The 17740-nt window shown below is 54.6% G+C and overlaps 3 protein-coding genes across 3 annotated transcripts; 1 reads left to right on the top strand and 2 right to left on the bottom strand.

Annotated features, from left to right (window-relative positions):
- Nucleotides 1-1585: 1585 nt before the first annotated feature.
- On the top strand, nucleotides 1586-2962 carry PG985_007899 (uncharacterized protein; the record flags this gene model as incomplete). Its single annotated transcript, XM_066827667.1, has 1 exon — nucleotides 1586-2962. One exon carries the CDS (start codon nucleotides 1586-1588, stop codon nucleotides 2960-2962), a length of 1377 nt encoding a protein of 458 aa, XP_066682579.1.
- A 1784-nt stretch (nucleotides 2963-4746) lies between these two features.
- On the bottom strand, nucleotides 4747-6657 carry PG985_007900 (uncharacterized protein; the record flags this gene model as incomplete). The annotated part of the gene is made up of 1 exon (XM_066827668.1): nucleotides 4747-6657. One exon carries the CDS (start codon nucleotides 6655-6657, stop codon nucleotides 4747-4749), a length of 1911 nt encoding a protein of 636 aa, XP_066682580.1.
- Nucleotides 6658-16864: 10207 nt separating this feature from the next.
- On the bottom strand, nucleotides 16865-17164 carry PG985_007901 (uncharacterized protein; the record flags this gene model as incomplete). Its single annotated transcript, XM_066827669.1, has 1 exon — nucleotides 16865-17164. One exon carries the CDS (start codon nucleotides 17162-17164, stop codon nucleotides 16865-16867), a length of 300 nt encoding a protein of 99 aa, XP_066682581.1.
- Between the last annotated feature and the right edge of the window lie 576 nt (nucleotides 17165-17740).

Here is a 17740-nt window from a genome sequence, read left to right on the forward strand (position 1 = left end):
GGTGGCGAACTACACGAAATATGGCGTAGATCGAGCGGTTTGGTAGGTAGGTAGGTAGGCAGGTATGCAGGTATGCAGGTAGGTTTATTGGTACGATGCGTGCGGTTTGCGTGCGGTTTGGTAGGCTGGCTGCTGGCGAATTTGTCGTCAAGTCGGTCGGCGATCGTGTGTTTGCGGATGGCGAGGAACACAAGATTGCGCGTGGGCGCGTGGGCGGGGGAAATTTGTTTTGACCAGCTACTGGGCGGTGAGGGACTACAGGTACTTGGGTACATGCAATTGATGGACTTTTGGCAATTCAGTTCAATTGTTTGCTGCCCTACCTGCGATGCTATTCACTGAGGCCTCACTTTAGGGGGGGCCATCACCACTGTAGTGGGCGTTTTTAGGTGGGGCGCGTGCCAGCGACAGCGAGCTCACAGCACTGTACTGGCCCTTACCCGCTGTACCGGCAGAATAATTGCGATGGATGCCTTGGAATTGTGTTTGGCACTTTCAATTGATGGACTTGTACATATGCGCGTGCTTGAGGCATGGTGATCTCAGACTTCGTGGCCCTCACCCCTTGCATGTCTCCTAATCTCTCTAGGGGCATCGTAGATAGGAAGCCGACAGGGCCCAATGGACGTCGTCCAAAGCTTTCAACTACAAGTTGATGGGGGAGGCTTTTGGCGAGTGCACCTTGATTTTGGACTGCATGACCTACCTGCTCACATATGGCCCAGCTTGTCATATCACCTGGTAGGTCGTGTCTGTATCTCGAGATTCGAGATAGCCACTGGGCATTAAATCATGTATGCAAAGCAAGATGGCATTTCTACTGACTGTGATCGTGTTGGATGACGGCAAAGAGGAAGGCAATGCTTATTGCATGTGACGCTGATGAGACTTTCCTGGCATATACTGACCAAGGTTCGGCCACTGCTTGAGCAGGGACTTCTTATCCTGGGAGACCTTTAGTAAGTTCCATTGAGCAAGTCTCACATATCACATATATATCAGCACCGCTGATGCCATGTCTGCTTGCCGAACTGATTCGAGGAAGCCAACTTGTCCCGGGATGATGAGTGTGTCTTGTGATAGCGAAACGCAGTCTACCATGCGTTTACGTTGCAACTTTCATCTGTTGGAACCTCCCCCAGGGATCATCGTGAGATACCAAGTGCTATGATAGATCCTCGCCGTGGTTGATTTACTGTCCTACTCTATGAACTCGAAGTGTGTGGTCGTGGGCCACATATTGGAAACAAGTGCGCCCTTGAAGCTGTCGCGCCAGCAAGAATGGCAGGATAGATGTGCTACTCTGATGACACGGTTGAACCATGTCTTTCTAAAATAGGGGGTTGAATCACTCGAATGGCATGCTTGAAGCCTGATATATGGCCAAATAGCATGACAGGCAATTCGCACACATGAGGAAGGCGTGCCTGACTTGAGCGCGACCCTTCTCCACTTCTGGCCCCAAACCCATCTCATCGTCGACAACTTCTGCCAAAGAAGCGCCCTCAAAGTCCGAAAACTGCGTGCCCGAAATCGATTGCACAGCAAGAACTGCAATATCTGCACCATCGTCAGCACCGCCGCCATGTCCAACGACGGACTCCCCGACGTGCCGCTCCCCGACGCGCAGCGCGTGCCTCTGATGAGCGGCGCCCGACTCGACATGTACCGCGCTCTGCACTGCGACAGCTACTACCAGCTGCTGCTCCTCATGAACAAACACTCTGCCACCCTGGAGAAGAACCCTGCTAACCTCCAATTCGTCCAGGCTGCCGCCGGCAAGATCCAGAAGGACCGTCTCAACAAGCGCGCGCTCGCCATGCTGCTGCTGTGCATCCCGCCCGCGCTACTCAAGAGCATAGTCACCGGCACCTTTGCCTACGACGTCCTGAACCCCGCTGGGTCCAGACCCTTCACCTACCAGCTTGACAACATGGGCACGTACATCTACGGCCTCGCCATCCAGGGCCGCAACGGCCAGTTTCTGAGCATCTCAGAAATCGAGAGACTGATCACGGCTCTCAACAAGTACTGCAGCGGCTACGTCCGGCAGAAGGCTCACGGCGGCAACCCCACCACCCCTCAAGACAACGTCCTGGCGAGATGGGCCAGCGACATCGATTCGGCCTACGGCTCGCGCCCGGCCAACGCGCCCAACAAGCTCCGGTTCATCGCCAACGACGACGCCCTCAAGCGGGTGGGCGCCTTCATCCAGGGCCTCCAGCGCCGATGCGACGCCATCGCCGCCGCAGGTAAGTCGAAGTCGGTCTTCCTGACCCAAGCCCCCCTGGGCGTAGGATGCTCCGGGAACCTGCCGCACCGTGTGCCCCAGCACCACCCGCACGACTCGGGCCTCCGCCACAGCACCTACACCTGGAGCCTCACCCTCTGCCTCATCAAGAAGGAGCTGTCGCTGACGCCCAAGACGGTCGTCCTGCCGGTCCTCCAGGTCTGGGACAACGACCACCTCCCCCAGTCCGAGATCCTCGTCTCGGCCCTGGCCAGCTCCTACTGCTTCCAGGACGGCTTCAACGTCTGCGGCGCCGGCGGCCAGAACGGCGCCCTCCCCGAGCCTAAGTTGCTCGAGATCAAGCGGTACATGCTTTCGGTGCAGCCGTATTTCGGCCGGAACAGCGACGCGCTGCTCCTGGAGCTCCAGAGGCGCAAGGACTGGGTGACCGACTTCTCCTGCGCCGACGGCTTCGGCAAGCCCGGCGAGGCGATCAAGCACCAGGCCCTCTTGAACATGCAGCAGGAGGCCACCTTTCTCGCCGAGCGTCTTCACAAGTTCATCGCCTACGCCCACGAGCACAAAGACAGAACCATGGCCGCCAAGCTGGACCTGCCCATGGGATCCCGCATGGCGTCCCTCGCCACCGACCTCCTCAATGCCGTGATTGACCCGAGCACTATCGACGAGTTGCCGATCGTGGCTAACACGAAGCCGGAGCCTCCTAAGTAGGAGAGCTAGATACGTAGTGAATAATGCACTGTTATTGACCCAGTTGATGCTTGCCATGACGTGACTTGTTTTGATCTGACTTTGATCTCTGTGATTCGTGTCCGAAGGCATAATGCCATCGTGTAGCCTCCAGAGACTGGTAGGTTGTGACTTGGACAACTCATGTAGGTACTACTGTGCCTGTTTTCAGAAAGGGGTTTGACACTAGCGGCGTCTCAGCCAATTTGAACGTTGATGCTGCGTCTGCCCTGGCTTCGCCTAGCGGGTATGTCGAAGCACGCCTATGTGTTGCACCATCTCGAAAGCGGATGTCTACCCGGCATACCTTGTCCTTCCAAGCTAAGAGTCTGGGAGAGGTACAACTACGGACGCACACCTCTGCTGGTCTTCTAAACGCCATCGAAAGTGTGACAAAGCTTGGCAACTTGCTCTATCCTGCGCACATGGGGCATCGGGTATTGGTTTGGTGGCGGGCAAGCATGATTCGTCAAGGAGGCTGGACTCCCTCATCCGATTTCTTATCCCTCTTCTTCTTGGACTTCATGCCCGCAGGACTGTTGTGACCACTTACTGACAGCAAGTCATGGGTCCGAAAGTAGCATCAGCTCCCAGAGAAGCTCCCAATGCCCAACTCCTGACAACATCCACAGGCATTGGAAAGCCGTAGTCGAACCCCATAGCTGGACCCAGTCAGCGAAACTCGGGGCTGAGACCCGGTCACAGCACGAGAGTACGGGAACCATGATCGTAGTTGGCGTCAAAGTGTTGCTTTGACGTTTCACTTGGAGCTGCTCCCCAGAACACCCTCAAACAAGCCGGTTTAGCTGATCAAGGTGGCCGTCACCATCCTCCGGTGTATCAGCTGAAAATTCAGCTTTGAAAAGTACAGCCGAGGAAACGCAAGTGCAACAAGCCAACAATTCGAACCTCTGAGACTTCGTCCCTTTTCTTCCAATCGATTGATCAGGACTCGGGATAGTCTCGCGTAGACAAGACAATATTAGGATCCGTCTCTGAAGCGGATGTGGACAGTCAACTATAAATGTACGGTGGGGGATTCCCTGAGCTGGCGCGAGGACTATGTATCCTGAAAGGGGGTTACAGTTGTTTGCCAGTTCCCTGGGGATGGTGACACTTTGACTCGACCAGTACGCGCTTCTGTCATTGGACTGAAAGGGTATGGCTTCCTAAACAGAAAGCTCTCGTGGTCCCCTTTCCCGTTTTGGTATCAACCTTCATCCCCTGGCGTGGACTTCCTCATGAGATTTCTTGCACCTTGCGGCGTCCCGATCCTGCAGGCTGCCAGTTGCCTTGGTCCTATCGCAGATATTTCTGCTGCTAAACTGTCTAGTTGCTTGCCTATCGCCCCTCCAGCTGCCAACACATCATCAGCAAACAAGGCTTGCGCCCCCGGCTTATATGGTTCTCTCTTCGCGGGTTACAAGTTCTCCTTCAGTGCATTTTCACAAACACGGGTCCGTTGGTCTTCGGGCGTCACTGTAGGGCAGGCAGTATGGTACTATTAGCTTACGATGGGTTTAGTGCCCTAGGCCACACATCTCGTGATATACTGGCCTGCAGGCAGGATTCGGTATCAGCGCTTGTCCTCGGGTCTAAATGGGGACAAGCCAACAGAATGAATGACGCAAGGAAATCTATTACCAGAGGAAACCCCTCCTCGAAAGTATCAATGTCTATAAACCTAGTAAACACACAGAGCGCGTCCTGTTCGCACTCGCTTCCAGATGCCAAACTTCCTCCACCGCCGGCCTGGTGTATCAGCTTTAATCACGCCGATAGTTGTTGTCCTGCCAATTTACTGCGACGATCTGCTGCAGCAACTTGGCAAACATCGCCCGGAGCACTTGGTAGCTCGTCTCAGGATGTCGGGCGGCGTAGGCCCGTGAGTCGAACGGCTGATCGCCGCTTCCGACGATTGCCTTGGCCAACATGACGACTTCCATGCCAAGGTCGCAGGGTGCAGGGACCCGGACGTCGTAGGGGGCAGGGCCGAACCTCGCGATCCTGTCCTCGCCAAACACCGCCTCAGCAAAGGCTCGGAAGATTTGGACTCTTTGTCGGCGGGCAGGGCCGTCACCCTCGTCAAGGGCGTCGTACATGTCGACATTCACCCTGTGGTTGTCGTTTTCGTCGGGCGTGACGACGAGAAGGCACCACAGACGCTCCTCGGCTGAATCGACGACGGGGATCAAGAATCTGTCTCCGGTCAGATCCTCCATGACGTCGACCCCTCGGTCCAGCAGGGCCGGGCCGGTGACGAAGTTCCAGGGGCCTTTCACAAAACACATCATCAACGACATGACGGCATCCGAGTCTAGGAACCTGCCGGGCTTGAGTGTGTCAATAGCGTTTGAGCTATTGACGGGGCACTGGAGATCCCCGATCCTGGTTCGGTATCCCTTGGGCAGGGCCGCTCTGTTGGCCAGCCAGGAGTCGCCCTTCATGGCGTCCCAGTCGGCTTTGGTGACCTGGGGGAACGAGTAGGGGTTGGTGGCGCGCAGGACACCCGGGACGAAAGCCTGCAGCCGGGGACCGAGACGCAGTTCGATCTGCGCTCGCTGGTTTGCCGGCATGTTGGCCTCGTAGACGAGTCTCAACAGGTCCTCGCCCACCCGCTCCGAAAACTCCAACAAGAAGTTATGGTGCGTATCCGAGAGACGCAGGATTTCAAGGAACGACGCAAGCATGGGCGTATCGAACCTACGCTCCGAGTCGCCGCCGCCCATGACGCCGCGAATCTCGTGGAAAGGGAAAACGGCCAAGATGCCTTTCCCGTAGACGCTGACCAGCATGTCCAGCCGCTCACCCAGGCCGCGAATCGTCTTCCACTTTTCGTGGCGCCTGGGAGTCAGGCCTCCCTGTTCGTGCGTCGCGAACATGTCGATGGCCTTGGACAGCCGTATCTGCTCGGGCTGGCCCTGGCCCAAGTCGAATTCTTCGGGGTTGTTCTCCATCTCGACGACCAGATCGGCCATGCGGACAAAGGCCGAGTGGGCCACGAAAAAGCGGACGACAATGGCCTCGATGCCCCGTTCCGAGAGGCTGTTGTAGGCGACGACCAGTTCCGCCTCGCGTGTTTGGGTCGCGGTAGGACCGCGAGCCATGGGGTAATTCAGCATGTATTGCGCCCGCGCCAGGAGGAACCCAAAGTCCAGCAGTTTCACGGCCGCGAAGAGGCCGCCCTGCATCGTCAACGTCGAACGGCGGCCGCGGAGACGCTTGTAAATCTCGGCTCGGCCGTTACCTCGAAGGATGGCGCCGCAGTCCCGCTCGCTGAGGGTTTGTAGCGTCAGTGTATCGATTTGGTGCTGCTGAGCCGCATTCTCTCCCAACACCATCGCAACGTTGTGCTGAACGGACTGGACATGGCGTTGGTGGCGAACGGAATCGGTGTAGGGGGTGCCGAGGGGTTCCAGTTCCTCTTCTTGGCGGGGCTGCCCGTCAGCGTCATTGGCAACGGCCTCGTCGTCCTGTTGTTGGACGTCTCCGCCAGGGGCGGCGCCCAGGCCTGCTTGTGCAACCGGCCGCATCCAGCCCTCGTCGCAGAGGAATTGAACCACCTGCTCCATGCGCTCGGGGGTGGATCCGGCTCTGATGGCATCTATCATGCCCTCTATGGTGAGGCCTGGATCCTCCAGCTCCTCGATCAACGCGGAGATATCGTGATCTGCCATTGTGGAACCTGGAATAGCGACGTGCGGCACGTCAGTAAACGGGTCTCGAATTGGAAGAAGCAGTGACTTGAGATGCGATGGAAATGAAGTGTGACTCGGAGTGGAAGGGACGAGGAAGTCACGTACCTTGTTCAACGGGAAAAGAGCGACGATTGGATCGACGTTCCTAGGAATTGTAAGAGAGTCACACGTAGATTGTAAAGGAAAAAGAAGAGAAGTTGAATAAACATCGGGAAAAAAGAGCATACCTTGTAAAGAATCTCAAGCGATCAAGCCAAGAATAGCCGCAATCTTACACCTTCGAAAGCAGAACTGCGTACTGGGAGGGGAGGCGTCGTGACTTATCAGAATTGGAAATAGTCAACTGTGAAAGGGAACGAAATGCGCTGGGCGTGGGTTTACCCTCTGCTGGGAGAAGACAAGAGGCGAGGGGAAGGGTGCTTTGTTGACGTGAAGAGGCAGCCAAAGATGCCACAACCTGCGGGGGATGGAAGTTGCAGTGAAGATACTACAACTTGCGGTATCTTGGGTAAGTGTGTCAAATTTGCCAACTGGGCCGCAAATTGGAAAGGCCCTGCCTGGGAGATTGGAGCACTGGAGGGAATGGGTTGCAGGGCTTGAGCTGGCAGGGCGTATTGCTTCCAAGGCGAATTGCTTCCGGGGCTTTGCAAGCAGTTTAGCTCTGGCGGGGCAAAGGAAAAGCAGCTGGTACAACCAGTCTATGAGCATTCCAGCAGGGCATTCGCGACAGCATCGCCGCCAATTAAGTCACTAGCACGAAGATCTTGGGCGTCTCTTGCGCAGACAGGTGGCAGCGAAAGGCAATTGATTGTTTATAACCATGCTAATTAACTATGCTGCTTCACGGGATAGCTGCCTCTCCGTCGGGACACACAGTCATTCCCGGAATGCGTATGTTGTCGTTGCTAGGCTCTTCCGTGTAAGTGAGGCCCGGCCAATTGCTGGCCGGCAATTGGCCCGCCTCAGCGGCGTGGTGGGTTGATCTTATCTTATCTAATCCATCGCCCCACCACCAATGCGGCCAATCAGTGTAAGCGCTGGGCAGATCTCGCTGCAGGCGGCGCTTTGGGGTTTTACGTTTGCGCAATGCATGCGATGCCAAAACGTCGTCGCGTAACGGGGATCATTGAAATGCAACACAAAAGGCCCAATAGAAGAAAATCCCATTGCCTCGAGATAGTTTCAATTGATTGGCGATGCCCTGCCTGCGGTGCATGCATTTTTCATTCGGTGAACAAGAAACGGAGTCGCTACAAAAGCGTGGCTTGACTTCCCGTACTGCCGGGGCAAATGCAATGTCAGAATGACAAAGACGCAGGAAACCGGTTTCTTGAGTGACTGTCTGCATTGACTCATTCGCCTGTCGCCAGCAAGCGTCGGCATTGCTGTTCCCGTGTCGCCGAATCTATGGGAAGAGATTTGGGTGCCCGACTGGAACTGCCCGGCTTGCGGGTGCATATGTGGCGAAACCTGGCGACGGCGGCGCCTGCACGGTTCCTGTCATGAGAAATGGGATCCGGCATCCTGATTTACTATTTGCGAAGAGGGGGAGTCCACACAGCGGGATTTGCGGTCAAATGAACGGGCAGTGGCGAAATCCGAACTGTCCGCATTCCCAGTCGTTCAACACCGGTTTGACACTCGGAATTCCCTTACATCAAGCTCCCCGCTGTTGTCGTACCCTCTGAGCTTCATGGAAAAGAGGCCAGGAACGTTGGAACCCGAAGAACCAATGTGAAAGCGTCTATCTATAGTTGGAAAATTACATATACTTTGGCGGCGTTTTCTCCAGTCAAAACTCGACTGGCTGCATTTCCCATGTGCTCTCACGTCTCTGCGTCCTCTCTGCCCTTGGAAATATACGCCAGCAACCCGTGGTGGCATAAAAGGGCTCGGATTTACTCCGATTCAAGTTGCGGCGATTGCTGGCGGCGATGGCCGGACACTCGATGTTTCCCGATACCGCCACTGTTTTCGGCCGTACTTTCCAGTGTCAGCGGCCGCCGGGCATGGTTGATTACATTGACCCGAGTTACAACTAGCTCCGAGTCGGAATCTTCTTCGCGAAACAGCCGTCCCGGACCGGGCACGTTTTCGGGCACAGGTCGAGCAAAAGACGGACAATGCGCAATCTCAAGCCACCACCAATCATTTCCAATGCCACTCGCTGCTCAGGGACTTCCCGTTTGCCTGGAATGGAGTGGCAAACCATATTTCCCATCCCCAAAGTCCAATTTCGCCAAAACTGCAACGACACATTTCCCAACCTTTCCAGTCTTCCTTCTCTTGTCTGTTGGCTGTCCCTTCACGGCTGGAGTCGTTTGAATGCTATATCGGAACCGAAATGCCATCTGCTCATGTCCGAAAACGCCAAATGGCCGCGGCTCAGAAAAGACATTGAAAAACACGGGGGGCACCGTTTTCTTTATTCTGGCGCCCACAGCGGGTAAAGCAAAGCGGCAATCAGACCAAACGCTAGTGCCAGTCCACTTTCATCCTGTCCTGTAGCCAATTTCTGCGCAAAACGCTGGCGGGAACGAACCTCGCGATGGCGAGGCGGAATCTTTCACGGGCGATCCTGGCTTTGGCAGGAACCAAAACAAAGGCCCCTGTCACTTAAATTGGCCTTCCTGCTTCCTCTGGGCTGGCTTTCATGTTCATTCTGTCTTGACGCGATGCAATTCCGTACCGTTTTGACAAAACTGCAAAGTTTCAAAATCTAGCAACCTCGCCGGGTACAAACACGCGAACCTTTGCCAGACACCGGCCCCGGTCGAACTGCACACTGTCACACAGCCGGAATCTGCTTACGAAGTAGGCAGAAGGCGATATTGTGGCGGCGAGCTGAAGTTCTCAGGCAGAAAGCAAATTCGTGACGGCAAGACTGAATTTTCCCCGGGGGCGATCATGGCTTCAACACCCACCAAAACAAATTTCCGGCGCCGCAATAACCTCGTATTTCGACTCTGCATTACCCCAACTCAACTGCTCATGAGCCTGCCTCAGTCTGAAGTGATTTGGTTTCATTTCGCCCTTACTGCAAAGTTTCGAATTCGGAGCTACAGTCGGGCGGAAATTCAGCCTTGCAAAGCTGCCAACCGTTTGGAAATCACACAGACTCACTCAGCACGGCATTTGGACGCTCCCATGAAGATAAGAAGAAACTTTGACGGCCTGGGGTCCCGGGATTCATTGCGCCGTTGCAGAAAAAGGAGCAGACCCATACGGTCCGTTTTGTATACCGACAGCGCGATTGAAGACGCCACCAGCCTACGGCGGCTTCAATCTATGTTCCCGGCATATCTGCGCCTCTTTGTCTGTGTCAGGGCTATCAGGAATAAAGCCGGAACCATCCCGCGGCCGGTACTAATGTACAAACTCCGCATCATCGAATCCCGCCTTCGCGGTACCATTTCGCCCGGTGCCGGCGCTATTTCGAGAGCAGGTGGATTGCAGGCCTCCTAGTAACGCGGTAGAAGCCCTGTAAATGGGTTTGGCACCGTCCCATGTGGTTGTTGTGCGTCCACGATTGGTCAGACCTTTTGGAAATCGAACGCCCAGTTCCAGGGACTACCATTTGGTGAAACTGACGTATTGTGGATAAAATTCGACTTCCTACGGGATAACAAGCCTTTGATTGGCCACAAACCACTTGTCTCGGATGAATCTGGCCGCCTTTCGATCCGGAAATGCCGCAACTGAGAAAAGGGGTGGCGGCGACAAATTCTGCAACGACGAGCTCCCCCGGGCTGGAATAACTAATGGACACCCGTCAAGGCAATGAGAAATCCCCACAAATGCCCAAACTGTATGCCTCGGGCCATTCTTATCTCGTTTGGGTGGGCGTTTGGTTTTGGGCAGTCAGCCGCGCCGGCGCGCATGCGTTTCTTGTTTTCTTAGATCTAATGGGAACCCTAAAACAACTGCTCTGGCTTGTTTCTTATGCCAAATGAAGAAGATTTGCCATGGTGGAATAGCGGAAAAGGGAATTCTGGCGGAGAGATTTTAGTATTTTCGCTTTCGGAAGCCTATCGAAACACCACGACGGCGACGACGACGACGACGATTGGCAACACATCAGTGATCCCCGGACCGCGATATGGGGCCATTGCAACTACTGGGGAAGGGACGAAGCCATAGGTACCGGGGCTTTCCAGAAAACCCGGAGTCCCGGCGACGCGACCCGGCAGTGTACCAGCAGTGTACCGGCGCTGCACCACCATTTCCATGACAATTGACGATAAACCGACTGACCCCAGACAGAGACAATTGGCCTTTCCAGGTACTCCAGAAACAATGAAGCCGTAGCTGTCGGGGTTTCCCGGAAAGCTCGGGGTCCCGGCAGTGCGCCCGCCAGTGTACCGGCGCTGCACCGGCGCTGCACAGGCGTTTTGACGGCAGCTGACAACATACCGACTGGCCCAGGACCGAGTTTATGGGCCATTTCAGCTACCTCAGAGACAATGAAGCCATATCTATCTGGGTTTCCCAGAAATCATGGAGTCCCCGCGGTATGACCGGCGCCATACCGGGGCCGCACCGGCGTTTCCGGGCGTTCCACGGGTCCATTCACGAAATCACATAGAGAGAAAGCTCTCTCAACCGTTCCGGATACTCAGGAATCTCCAGTTTCAAGGGAGAGACTGCCCGTTTTATTTTGACTTGCCGTCCGCCCAGAAACCGCAAATGACTCGATTTCACGATCGCCACTCCATCCTTTCTCGGTCTGCTCGTCAGGTACCCTGAAACTCACAACATGGACAGTCTCAGATGATTCAAATCCATCTTCAGTTTGCCATTGCGGGCGTCTTCTTTGCCTGGCTATGGAATTACATTCCCACAGTAGCCGCGTACCCCCAGTACAGACACCCATTTCGCAGGCTCAGTGGACGTATGGCGGGTCCCGGCGCCGCCGCCAACATATAGCAATGGATTCACGGTACCCTGGCCATTCCTCTATTGTTTTCACTCGATGGAAATGAAACGGGCGGGCGGTTCGTTGGGAATTGGTCAAGAATGCAAATAGTTTCAACTGAAACACATCCGCGTCGACGCCGCATCAATTGAGCCAAAGCCTAGATTAATTATGGTCTGGCTCAATTGTTCTGGCCAATTTCACTGCTTTCCAACAATTGGGCGTCCGCAATTGCGATCGCGTATTTGGGGCTGCGGTTGGGCTGCGGTTTTGGAGTCCGGACACGAGAAACGCCGGGCGCTAGGGCCACGCCCGAAAACCAGGCAATGGCGTTGCACTACAGCGATATTCCGTGTACGCCGACATTGACGGTGTGATCTTGGACCATTAACGGAATTGGTGATACAATGACAATAAGAATATGAAAGCTTGGGACTGGGACCAATTGAGATTATCCTGGCACTGTTCTGAATGCGTCAGAAACCCGAGGGCCGTCTCCAGTGTGCCGAGGGCGCGAAAGCCAGTTCCAAATACAAAAACTATGAAACCATGCCCAAAATAAGATCATTGCGAGACGGCGGCAAGAAAAGCTCGCTTTCTGTTCAAGCGCATTGAAAAATACGTGGGATCCCATGATCAGCTGGAGGATTGGCCCATTCGTTGCCCAAGAATATACCCGGCCATGTACGGACATTCAGTCGCGGACAAGATTTCTGCTGGCCCGGGAAACAAAGTCATCATCGAAAGCTTGAAGATGTGAGCCAATAAACCCCTTTTTATGCGTAGAATCGCCAGCCGCAATGATGCCCGAGCCGTCCCGGCATTGGCATTGACGGCGGAGGGCGATTCGATCACGGTATATCTTGTGTCACAAAAGGAAGGCTTTCTGCGGACTTGAGATGAAAAGAAGCAGTATTTGGGTCTTTTCCCATGGCCTTGGAGGATAGTCCGATCCGGAAAAGCGAGCGGTAATGGCTGGCAAGTCGTGACGTCGAGTTCTCCGGGCAGCGATGGCCAAACGCTCATGTGCATTATCAGCTTGCGGGTGAGCCTTGCCGCTGTACATGTACCGGAAATGAGAAACTCTCATCTTGAAATATCCTGGAACACCGTTTCCTTGGGCTGCAGTCATGTTTTCGTCTTGTCACGCCGGCGCTTGGGGGAAGTTCGCCAAACTCGCCACAGGAGGACATTTCGTGATATGGACACCGAGAAACCCCGAAACTGGACTACGACAGGACAGAATCGCACTAGGGCATGTGGGGGACGGCCAAAGCCCCCTTGGTATCATCGTATATCGCGTCACCGGCGCTCCGGTCGCAAAACGGGTGATACTTCTGTATCGAACTTGCACCGCACGACTGCATTTCCGCAGGCCGGGTTACAAGCCACTGGCTTCGGTTCTCACTCATTGAGGCTTTCTGCCTGTTCAAAAGGTTCACTGAGTGGTAAATCCCCGCAGATTCATTCGTTTCCGGTCGGAAACAAAGTCTCAGCCCCGGCATTTCGTTTCACCCCCAAACCGTCAAATTCTCATTGGGCGTCACTCGTTCCGCTTCACCGGGTTTCTTGTGTCGCATATCTACATAGATTGTCGTTCTTTTGATTATAGACGTCCCCCAATCCGCATTTGCCGCCCGGTCAAACCAAAACATGCCCATGGAATCTGCCGGTCCGAACACCGTTCGGCGCCGACGCCGCGTCTACGCCGCGCCCTGACCGCGGCCCTCAGTCGTCCGTGGTATGAAGCAAGGGCCAATCCTGCCCAGGATTGAGTATTATATCAAGCTGGATAGCGTCCTGCAGTTGGGAAACCCCCCTTCCCCGGGCGTGCTGAGAAACTGCATATACACCGCTAAAGATCACGACACAACGCCCCAGCGCCACCAAATGGCGCTTTGTCCGGGCTTCCAAGATTCGAATATCGACTGGCATCAAGATCCAATCCCCTGGTTGAGTTTTCGTCGAGTTAACCCGATATGACGCCAGATACGGCTTCACATGTACCCCCTATGGGACGAGTTCTTCTCTGATTGCATCGCCGCTGCCTTTTCCGGCAAGCATCCATGTGTATTATTATTGAAATATATGTGGAAGATCCTTCACGGCCGGCCGTTGCCGAGAAGTTGGCGACAGGGTGATGCGAAAACGCAGTTTTGAAAGTCTGCAATACCGACCCTTCTGCGGCCATGGATTTGACGCCGCTTCTAGCCGCGGCTTTCCATTTTGTCCGCGCCGGAATCGTGATGACTCCAATGCCAAATTTCCACGAAAGAGGAAACCGGGCCGCCAGCGGACATGTGAACATTCGTCCGGCATCTCAGAGCCCGGAGAATCGACATGTTGCAGCCTTGGCTGATAGAACGGCGAGATCACGAAGTTCCGTCAGAACCCAAGATTCGCCAAATCCGGGTTTGCCGTTTTGTCCACAACCAGTCCATGCCCATGGAACAAGACATGATGAGCAGCACTGTACCCGCAGAGTATGTGCCCGGCCGCGGAATGGGCGTCGCCGTCTCCGAATTGCGGCCGGACCCGCGGTTCACCGTTTCACACCCGACACCGAGTCACCCCCGTTGCAATGCGAACCAAGCCCGACAGCGCTTCCCCAACATAAATTCCTGCCAAATCCAGGCTTCCTGTCTCTGCTGCATCAATTTCAAGTGCTGCTTGCCGCGATATCATGTCATACTTGCCGTCAAAATGCACCGTAGACTCGAGGTTTCCGGTGAAGGTTTGCAGTGCAACTAGATGCTTTGAAAGCCCGGGGGATATACAGAAAGAGTCCCCGTCCCTTAAATGGTCGTTTCCCCGTCGCCTGACTGGCCGGGGAGCCATACCGCCTCTCATAAAAGAACAAATCTACCGCGCGATTTGCCGCAGATTGCATTTGCGGAAATTGAACAACTGCGTTTCCCGGACACCGCTGACAATCAACATCAGACTGGTCCGTACGAGTAGAAGTATCGTTGACCCTAAAGAGAAGAGCATAGGTCTCCTCCCCAGCCCGGAACTCCGGCGCCCGTCCGGGGCTGTCCGATTCCGGGAATCGCACAACTACATTCCCCGAACGCCGCCGACAGTCAGCAACTGTCAGAGGCTGTTTCTCATGAGTTCAATCACCTGTGGCCCAAAAAGGAAGAGTGTAGGACCCCTCCCCAGCCTGTTATCCCTTCGCCCGGCCGGGGATGTCCGATCACGGGAACTGCACAACTACATTCTCCGAGCGCTGCCAACAGCCAGTATCTGTGGAGGGCTGTTCTCCGGGGTTCGAACTACATGTGGCCCCAAGAGAAAGAGTGTAGGACTTCTCCTCGACCAGCAATCCCGGCGCCCGGTCGGAGGTGCCCGATCGCCCTGATGCGCCATAGCAATAGCGCAAAACCGTTTCTCGGGAAGCGGTAAGTTGCAATCGATAGTCCATCTCTTTCTGTACCCATGTGGGTGGTTTTCATTGTTTCTAGGCCACTGCAGGCGTTTGTACTTCCGGCGGGACGAATGGCTCGCCGGCTGAGGGGGCGCGTATGCCAAACCAAACGGCGGACCCAAAGCTCAACTTTGATGGACAACGTAATCCACAGCAAGCATGATCTCCTGTCCAAGGATCTAGACCGCTGCGGCAAAGGCGGCGAAATGACGTTGGGGAATGCATCCGTCTGCCAAATCGCATCGTGGCGTTTGGCGGTGGAAACGCCGTTTGCCCTTGGGAAATTCGCCATTCCGATGCTCTCTCCAGTAGAAACGGCAGAATTGGGACCAGGGAACACTGTTTTGGTGCTATTCCGTCGAGATTTCGTGTTTGCCGCATTTGCACTTTCGCACTCGGCTTTCCGCACCGGAATTGAAACTGAACGAAAACCCACCACAGGCCAGGCCAATTGACACCAGTCTGCTCTTTCAAGGACTCCCGGAGATGGAGATACTCTTGAAAGTACGCACTAGGCAGGAGCGGGTCTTTGAAGTTCGGTTTGCCGTACCGGAATATTCGCATACGGCTTTTCACGCGATATCGAAACTCGGCGAAATCTTTCTACAAAGCAGGCCGATTGTCAACATACTGGGTCTATATGACCCATTTTGGTCCAGAGACCCTCACGCATCATCGGGTATGGCCAGAATCTGACTTTGAAATCTCGCGTTTGCCGCCCCGAACTTGTGTACTGCGGATCGAAACACTGCGAAATCTCGCGACAACGCAGGCCAATCAACACCAATCTGGATATTCAAGGCCTCTCGGGGCTGAAGAACGTCATGAAAGTACGTTTGTGGCAAGGGGATGTCTTTGGAGTTTCGTGTCCGCCGTACTGGAACGGTTGCATATACGGGTTTCGACAGTTGGTTGAGACTCGCCTAGAACTCGCGACTGGGTAGGCCGATTGACACAATTTTGAGTAAAGTTGCTCTTCCAGAGCCGGGGATACTCGGGGCGTATCTGTTTTTCTTCAGAGACTAGCTGCGGCGTTTCTTATCTGGATTCTGCTACCGGTGTACAGCCCGGGTTTCTACCCCTGATGGGAGTCGAACTGAATATCGGGACGGCGCATTTCGATTGGCACCATTTTGGGAATGTATATACTGTGGCCGACACTGGCCACTTTGAAGTATCGCTGGATACCAGGGAGTTGCTGTAGGGCTTCATATCTGTGTTCTGCTTCGGGGATATAAATCGGGTTCGTACACCAGATCAGAACTAGGCTGAGAAACAAGACTGCGCACTTCAACCCGCGCCATATTGCGTCTGGATGTACTGTCTGGGTTCATATCCATCCTACAGTATCGATGTTTGCCGGGAGTGGCTGTAGAGCCTCATGTTTTGATTCTGCTGCGTTAGTACAAACCCGGTTTCTACACCGGGTCGGAACAGGGTAATATTTCGCGGCTGGGGATATAGAATCGCACGGTTATGAGATTGAAGGCTCTCCAGTGATCAATGATTGTTATGCAATATTGTTTGTTGCCAGCAGGTGTCTCTGAAATCCCGCATTTGGGTTCCAAAACAGTCACAGAAACCGCGGATGTACAGCAGACCGAAACTGGACCGAATCTCCCCACTGGGCATTCCGATCAACCCAATTTCAGCTCTGCGTATTTCTTGCGGACCCCTCCCACAGTTCATTGCACTTTGCCAAGCCACGGTTAACCGGCTCGCCCGCGTCCGCGCGGCATGTCATGTTCTCATCCGCATCCTTGGGCCGGAGAGTTCCCTCGCGAGTTCGAGCCGCGCGTGCGTCAAAGGCGGAAGTTGACCTAGTACTTCTTTTCCAGGCTGCCCTAGCATTCCATTTTGGTCAATGAGCCGAGCGTGGCGGGGTTCTCAACGCCCGGCCGCGAAGGGGTACACTCCGTCTCTTGGTTGCGGAATGCCGTCTCCATTTCCTGGTAGGATAACTCAGGAGTGGATTTGACGTTATCCAGGTCCTGGAAATTGGCGCTGAGAGCTTTGTGCAAAAGCTTTTGCGGCCAGCATCCAGTTTGAAATGCCGCTTTCCGAATTCTGCAGCGCTGGCCCAAAGCGCACATGGGGCCGAAACTGCGCTGAATATCGCGACTGGGCATGTTTATCGACGCCATTTTGGCTCTGTATGTACTCTCGAGGCTGCAGATCCTTGTGCCACAGTCGGTTTGTCCAGAGATTGTCTCTGGAACCGCGTATGTAGGGTTTGCTGCGTTGGTCGAAACCGCGTATGGGGGCGAAACCGAGCGAAATCCTACGGATAAGTCCGCCAATTGACACCGTCTCAGTTTTGCATGTTCATCCAGGGCTGGAGATACGTTTGGGACAGCGTTTCTGGCCCGTCCACCCGTTTGAAAGTTCGTATGGGGAATCAGCCGCGGTGGCCGAAACCGCATAGAATCGAAACCTCGCTGGATATCGTGACTCAGTGACTCAATCAACATCAAACTACGGCAGAATGCTCTTTCGGACCTTGCAATGCTCATACAAGTTCTATTATAGCCAGGGAGCAGCTTTGAAATTTTATATTTGGATGCAACTCGCTGGCGAAAACCGTCGTCGGTTTCTCGGGGGCGAATATCTCTTGACCGGATTGACCGATCCAGTTGATTTCAGGGCCGGATACTCTCTCGAGGCTGCAGATGCTCCGGCAACATCGTTTGTCGCCAGGGAGTCTCTTGTTTTGGGTTTGC

This window comes from Apiospora marii (genome assembly GCF_038362585.1).
Source record: "Apiospora marii strain CBS 49790 chromosome Unknown utg000005l_segment0_segment0, whole genome shotgun sequence".
NCBI lineage: Eukaryota > Fungi > Ascomycota > Sordariomycetes > Amphisphaeriales > Apiosporaceae > Apiospora > Apiospora marii.